This window comes from Centruroides sculpturatus, unplaced genomic scaffold, assembly GCF_000671375.1.
Source record: "Centruroides sculpturatus isolate CEXI.00-Female unplaced genomic scaffold, Cexi_2.0 scaffold77, whole genome shotgun sequence".
Classification (NCBI taxonomy): domain Eukaryota; kingdom Metazoa; phylum Arthropoda; class Arachnida; order Scorpiones; family Buthidae; genus Centruroides; species Centruroides sculpturatus.
This window is the reverse complement of record NW_019384320.1, coordinates 136346-143719: the sequence shown is the minus strand read 5'-3', so window position 1 is coordinate 143719 and position 7374 is coordinate 136346. Positions and strand designations below refer to the sequence as shown.

The 7374-nt window shown below is 35.0% G+C and overlaps 1 protein-coding gene and 1 non-coding gene across 2 annotated transcripts in view; both read left to right on the top strand.

Moving 5' to 3' along the window:
- The first annotated feature begins 2491 nt into the window (after positions 1-2491).
- Positions 2492-2573, top strand: Trnal-aag. The gene has a single exon. It is a non-coding gene; the product is annotated as a tRNA-Leu (tRNA).
- A 1989-nt stretch (positions 2574-4562) lies between these two features.
- Positions 4563-7374, top strand: part of LOC111625423 (juvenile hormone acid O-methyltransferase-like) — a 9510-nt gene continuing 6698 nt past the window's right edge. The window contains exon 1 of the mRNA XM_023368566.1: positions 4563-4849. Within this exon, the coding sequence (XP_023224334.1) occupies positions 4563-4849 (287 nt within the window). The remainder of the gene's footprint in view (positions 4850-7374) is intronic.

The following is a 7374-nucleotide window of genomic DNA, read 5'->3' as shown; positions in this document are numbered from 1 at the left end:
CTTCTTCTTCTTCGATGGTGTTTATATGGAGATTTTAGCTCAATGTAGGCTCTTTCTCCGAGTAGAATTATGTATGTGTATGATCGCTAGGCGACCGATTAGCCGGCTGTATCGAACAGCCATACGTACGCGCGGGAAATAAATGCCTTCCGGGAGGACTTTTATGGGGAACTGGCCTCCTATTCAGTCGTTATAGGCAAGGAGAAAACCCGGAAAACTCCAAGCAGCCAGCCTGTCCGACCGTGGCGCGAACCCACGACGAACCTCCCAGTCTTTAGGGTCTGGTCACCACTACCTCGTTTCCACTTCTTTCGAATGTTCTTTTTATATTCTTGACACACCCCTTTTTCTAAAATTCTTCGCCATGATTTGTGCATTTCTCTACCAGTATTACTATTTATCCTATTATTTTGTCTAATTATATTAATATGCTCATAAAGTTGTCTTTTGTAATTATTCTTTTCTTTTTTCCTTATTCTTACAGAATTTAATACTATTTCACAACCTGTAGTATTACAATGCTCCGCTACTACTAAATTTGCATAATTTCTCTTGATTGCTCGGATGTGTTCGTTTATTCTTATTTTTAGTTTTCGTTTCTCCTATATATATATATATTTTCTTATATTAATTATGGATAATTAACAGAGACAGAGATTAACTTTCATTGTTCTAAAACTGAAACAGTTTTATTTTAATTAGGGCAAATAAATTTAATTACATTGTAATTGTTTTTAATTATATAATCTGACAAAACACATTAGGGAAATTGTTGTAATTTACTAGGGAAAATGTTTCTCTTAGAAACATTTTCCCTAGTAAATTACAACAATTACACTGTAATTTAAATTTACATTGTAATCTAAACATGACCTGATGAGGGTTTATTTCAAAAATCGGAAACGACGAATTTATTTAAAAACCAAAGACGAATAAAAAATAACTATGTAAAATAAAAACAGAAGAAGACAATGGCGTATTCTGCATATACCTAGGATGTATACTTCTCAAAAAAATTAAATTAAAATCACCGCCGCAGAAATGTGCCAGGGAGAGTTTAAACTGGGATTAAAAAAAACAATTATCAGAACTCATGAAAAGTATAATAGAAATATGTAATAAACGAAATAAATTTGTAATATCACAAAAATTAGCAAAAAACTTAAAAAAAAAACGGAGGAAAAAAGAACATATACCTCAATACTAAAGATGACACACTTCTAAGTATTATGTTTGTATAAAAATCGAAAATAACAAATTTATTTAAAAATAAAATCCAAAAAATATACTACTACTGTATGTAGATTGAAAACAGAAGAAAACGATGGTTAACTTGCTTATTCCTAAAATGTATTCTTCTCAAGAAAAATAAAATTAAAAACGACGGAACACTTCTGCGCCGCCGAGAAGGTTCGACCTCTCAAACTGGTTTCGTGTATGGCCCAGAAGTGAACCTGCGAGCTCGAAAGAGTTTTAAACCCGCCAAACTAATATTTCTATTTCTCTTCTACAACGTTCGTTAGTAAAGTGTTAACATGAAAAAGAAATTTGAGTTTAATAAAGAAAACGAAAAACGTAGGCCTCGGCATTTCCAAAGTAGATCTCCCAAAACTTCATTAAAATGAGAAAGCACTTAACGTAGTGACATTCGAATCCCATAACGTAGTGATGGGATTCGAATTAACAACTCCGAGGAGACTGCTACCTGAAACCAGTGGCTTAGACCACTCGACCACCCTACTGCTGTGCACTAATATAATCTTTTGTCTGTGTCCAACTTTTCTTTTCGCTTGCAGCGACTAGAGCAGTCAATTAATAGTTCATCTTCTCCGGACTTCAATTACAATATCTCTGTTGCTACTTTCAATATAGCGACTTTCTTTGAGATATCAATAAATTCCATATACTAGATATGGGTGCGATCGTTTTGTTTTCAATTAAAGCTTTCGTCGTTTCTTGCTTAGGTTTGGCGCCAAATTTTATACGTGACTACAACGTCTGTCCGCGCGAAAATTCAAGCAACTTTCCACTGAAAATTTCTTTCGCATTCTGCCAACTCCTAATCTGCGTTTCGGTTGCCTTTATGCGCGTTGTTTACGATCCGATACCAGACGGTACATGTAATCACACAAGACCAGACGAGACCAGTTTGGCTAAGCATCCATTTAAGAATCGAATTACGAAATTGAAGACTTAAAAAATAACGATTTACGAAGATCGTTAGTTACGAAGATGGGTAGTGCGTTTCTGATGAAAACCCTATCTTTTTTTCGGACGGTGTTTGCGAACGCAATCCATCTCCTCTGATTACAAGTATTGGTTTAAAGAATAGCACGGAACAAAGCCGAGGCCATATAGTCGCAGGGAATTAATTACTCGTAGTCAATCTCTGCGGCAAGGGCTTGGCTACTACACGAAAACTTTATCCATTGTGTTTTCGAAGTGTCAGTCAGCGTGCACAGTTAAAATTTTGATAACGATGTAAGCAGTTGGTAGGGTGGCCAAGCGGTCTAAGGCGCTGGTTTAAGGTACCAGTCTCTGCGGAGGCGTGGGTTCGAATCCCACCCCTGCCAGTTAATACGTTGTTTTGCGTCAATGTATGCAAACCAAATCGTCGCTTTTTGTCGATTCGTACAGAAATAGACAAACAAGAGAGAGGTTGCGTCCGACGTTTTTAACGCAAAAGCGTGTACGTCGGACGTTCACCGCCGCCTTCCTGTAAGCCTAGAAGTTTGACAATGGCGTTTAGAACGTCGAGCATGATTCTACTGACGTTCCAAACATCATTGTCAAACTTTTATAATTGCAACCTTTAAAACCAATTATTTTAAAAGTTGTAATTATAAAAGTTTTTAAGTAAAAACTGACTACCATTGNAAGTGTGAATGTATTCTCTTGAGAATGTGTTAATGGTAATATACCACGTGTTATTAACCTGTAAAAACGTTCATTATTGCTGCAACATTTCAATGGAGAACATACGCATATTTTAAAGGTTGTAATTATAAAAGTTTTTATGAACAATTGTAAAAAGTGCACCGTATTAATGTGAATATGTATTTGAAGTGTTTTTAAATGGCTGTATTTTTAAACTCTTTCCAACATTACGAATTATACACCGGGGTATTTTAGAAAACAGAACCTGAGTTTGTACTTTTGAACTGAAGAGGGACTTAAAATACAAATAAGTCCGAAATGCATATGACAAACCAATAAAAGAAGTACCTAACCTGAAAGTTGTATATGATAGTCTACCGAACGGAATTGATCGGATTAAAGAGACACATTCACAAAAATTTAATTTATCAGACTAGCACATTAGTGAAAAAAATATAATTAGAGCCATACAGAAGTGGGTTTTAATCGAAACTCGCAGGCTGCAAGGCTTTGAAAATGTCACATATGGAAATTGTTAACAAAAGTTATTAAATAAAATTGAAATAATAAACCAAGTTAATCATTGCTAATCATCTAATTAGATAGGTTAGTGCGCGTCAAAGAGCAATTTCTAATTATATATACGTATAATTTTGATTTTACTTTAAACACAAATTTCAAAAATTTATAGGTTATATGGACGAAATGAATTTAATGAAGTGAAGGCTAAACTGCCACAATCGTAACATGTGATCTTATTTCGATTCAAAATATTGATAACGATGCGTGAGGGTCCGAATTGGATTTGATTCTGTATTTTTCACGAAAGATTTTGCAGGTGAGAAAACAGGTTTTGGCATTTTACAAAAATCAACTTTACAATAAATCGGTTAAAACACATTGCGTAAAAATAAATTAGGCATTTATTTGTTTGTTACTCTTAAAGATATGAGCAATTCTCACGAATATACTGTATTTAAAATTGTGTTAAAATTTTAAAATATAAGAATAAATTCGCAAAGCAGTTTTTATCATCCTTAGATATTATAATTTTAAAGCTATTAGTTATGCCGAATTATTCACACGTAGGGCTATATAAAATAATGCAAAAAATAAGTTAAATGATTGAAATCGGAACTGCAACAATAGATTATTGAGACCGAATCTTGCAGTCCGGGTTGATCACGAATATAAATGGTTTTATTACCTTTTGTTTTTGCAGATGTCATGACAAAATCGGAATTTTGAACTTTTATCTATACGCTGAGATATTCGAAGTCAAAATTTGGCGTGTAAAGTTGATGGGCTTGTTGGCACTACATGTCAGTCGAATCTGTTATTGATGTACGAGGGCATTTTTCATGGAGGGTTTGCTGTAGTTCACATGCGTGTTATTTTGCCGACTGTTATGTACCCATAACAAGGAAAAGAGTTGCAATCGGTCAAATTTGACCTTCCGCTTTGAGCTAGATTCGACGTATACAAGTAATAAACTCGAGAGATTATCTCGGGCATTAAATCTGAATATCTCCAAATTGATAGATTTTCACCTTTTTCGTTTTGGTCTTCTAGTCGTTTCTGGTGGCAAGTTACGATTTTCATTTTATGGAATGTTCTCATCTTTCTTTATGAGCTTCTTTCAAATTAACCTGATATGAATAGTTTCGTATTCAATTTCAGAAAATATGAACGGAACGGCTGAAGATTATGATAAATTATGCCCGAAATTTCTGCCTCGCTACGTAGAATCAGCTATAGACTCACACTTTTCGGCCATGGAATGGTCTGAGGAGGATGTTATTTTGGATATTGGATGCGGTCCAGGAAGAACCACCAAAAGTATTCTCTTACCAAAATGTCCGAAATTAAAGAAAATCGTCGCTGTTGACATAATACCAGATTACATCGAGTATGCCAAAAATATATATTTTGATGAAAAAATCGAGTTTAAGATTCAAGACATCATCCAAAGGTAAAATCTGTACAAATTCGTGCGATACAAATTCTATGCACTTTTGTCTAATTTGCCAGTATTTTAGATTTAACTTAATTTGAATGGTAAATGGGTTATAACTTGTCTGAACTTCTTAGCAATGGACTTCACTCCCTTTGAAGCAATAATGATGTTTTCATTTGTAGTAGTGCAGTACAAAGATAATTAAAAACACATTTACATAGATTAGTGATGTGCCGGATCGTTAAAAATGTATATCCGCGGATACGGATACGGATCATTAGTGTCTAGATCCGCGGATACGGATACGGATACGGATCTCAACTTTCGTACTCAGTCGGCGCCGGTGCGTGTGACCTTGGACCGATAGTTGACGCTTTGCGTTAATAACGCGACGTGTTTTGACTTGCACTGCGCGTGTTTTTGTTTATAGTGTGAAAGTGTGCTAAATTAGAATTCACCACAAAGGCAGACAGGATAAAGTAACAAAAGTTGATATAATTTTCCAATTAAGCTATTTCGCGTCTTTATACAGATTCTATTTCGGGGGATTCCAACTTCACGGTACAAACAGTAGCATGCGAAATTACAGCGATAATAATAGTTCGCTGTATCCAAAGCACGTGTACAATACAGATCCCGATCGCGACAATATAACCCGGAACCTTAAAACTAACCTTAAACACTAACTTAACACTAATAACAGAAAAAGGGATAGAATTAAGAAGACAGAAAAAATGGTAGATAAGATAGAAATAGGGATATCTGGGGTTTTGTCCCTTTTTTCGGCTTGTTTCTTTATGCGTACTATTGGGTGGGATAACACACGTCCTTCTCCTATAACTGGCCACTTCTCTTCTACAATAATTAGGATTTTTTCCTTCCACAGTCGTCAATACGACCTTAAAACATGATCTTTTTTCTGAACTTATTTCTGAACTATCCGGTCATTGAAAATACGACTCCCAGTATTCTCACCTCGTCCGTACACTCTGCCGTCCGGTTTACGAATGACCTGCTACGTCACTTCTCTTTTTTCTCCGGCTCCTGCTTACACCTTTGCTCCTCAAATTTCTAGGAACTGCTCATCCCACCCAAGGGACAGGGAATAGATAAGAAAGTTCTAGAAGTAAATAGAATAGAACAAAGGGTAGAAAGAAGAAACGAAACTAAACTAAAATTAATATTTACAAAAATATAGCGTACCGCCACAATAATTTAGTGCAGTGTTTCCCAACCTTTTTTGTGCTATGCCCCACCTAAGCCTTTCTAAAATTCTTATGTCTTCCTAACATATACAGCGGCTATACGGTTAACTTAAACTCTGGACAAGTCCATTTTCGAATTGCCCTCCTTAGCAATCCAATTGCCCCCTGTGGGGCGTGGGCCCCACGTTGGGAAACACTGGTTTGTGGCTAGTGTGACACGAGATAGCATTACGTTTGTGTTTTTGGTGAGTGTTGAGTTAAATTAAAATAAAAACAATGTCAACAAAAAAGTTTAGTAGTGTAATATGGAAATATTTTACGATAGTAAACGACGAATGTGCTATTGCTACCTATCTTTAAAATTTCATATAAGTAATGAAATTCATTAAGATAAAAAGATCCGTTAAAGATCCGCTAAAAAGTAACGGATACGGATACAGATTTTTTTTTCTCTCGGATATCCGCGGATACGGATACGGATACGGATATCCGGCACATCACTAACATAGATGATAAAAATTCCGAGGATTAATAACACATTCAATATACAATTGACATTGATCCTGAAAGAAATGTCGACGTCAATTGTATTTTGTATGTGTTATTTGATATCATGTTTTCGGTTTTTAAAGTTGTTAATCATCTGTCTCATAATTTGNCACTAACATAGATGATAAAAATTCCGAGGATTAATAACACATTCAATATACAATTGACGTTGATCCTGAAAGAAATGTCGACGTCAATTGTATTTTGTATGTGTTATTTGATATCATGTTTTCGGTTTTTAAAGTTGTTAATCATCTGTCTCATAATTTGAACTGACCCAGAATTATTTGTATGGTCGAAAATCGTTTTAATTAAAAACACATTTGTTTAGAAATAAAACATACTATCAGTTTTTTATTATTTCCATTTTACTTTAATTATAAACTAGCAGACCCCGCCACGCCTTGTTGTGGCTCAAAATGTATCTATTATAAATATATAACACTTCCCCAGTGGGAGAAAATTTTTCGAAAAAATCCCTTCTTAGTGTACATTCTGTTGACGTACTCTATTAAAACGCAATCAAAAACGGAAAAAACTGCATCTAAAATGGTATAAATAGAAGCAGAGTTCTTTGCGGTAACCTTTTCCGTAAGGCTTACCGTAAAGAACTGTCCATCCCCCATGTTTAACGGAATAATATATAGCCTATGTCCACCCTGAAGTTCCATTCTAAATATTGGTGAAAGAATTTTTGAAATCGGATGAGTAGTTTCGGAGATTACCTGCTGCATACAAACTAACATACATACAAACATTACCTCTTTATAATATTAGTATAGATGT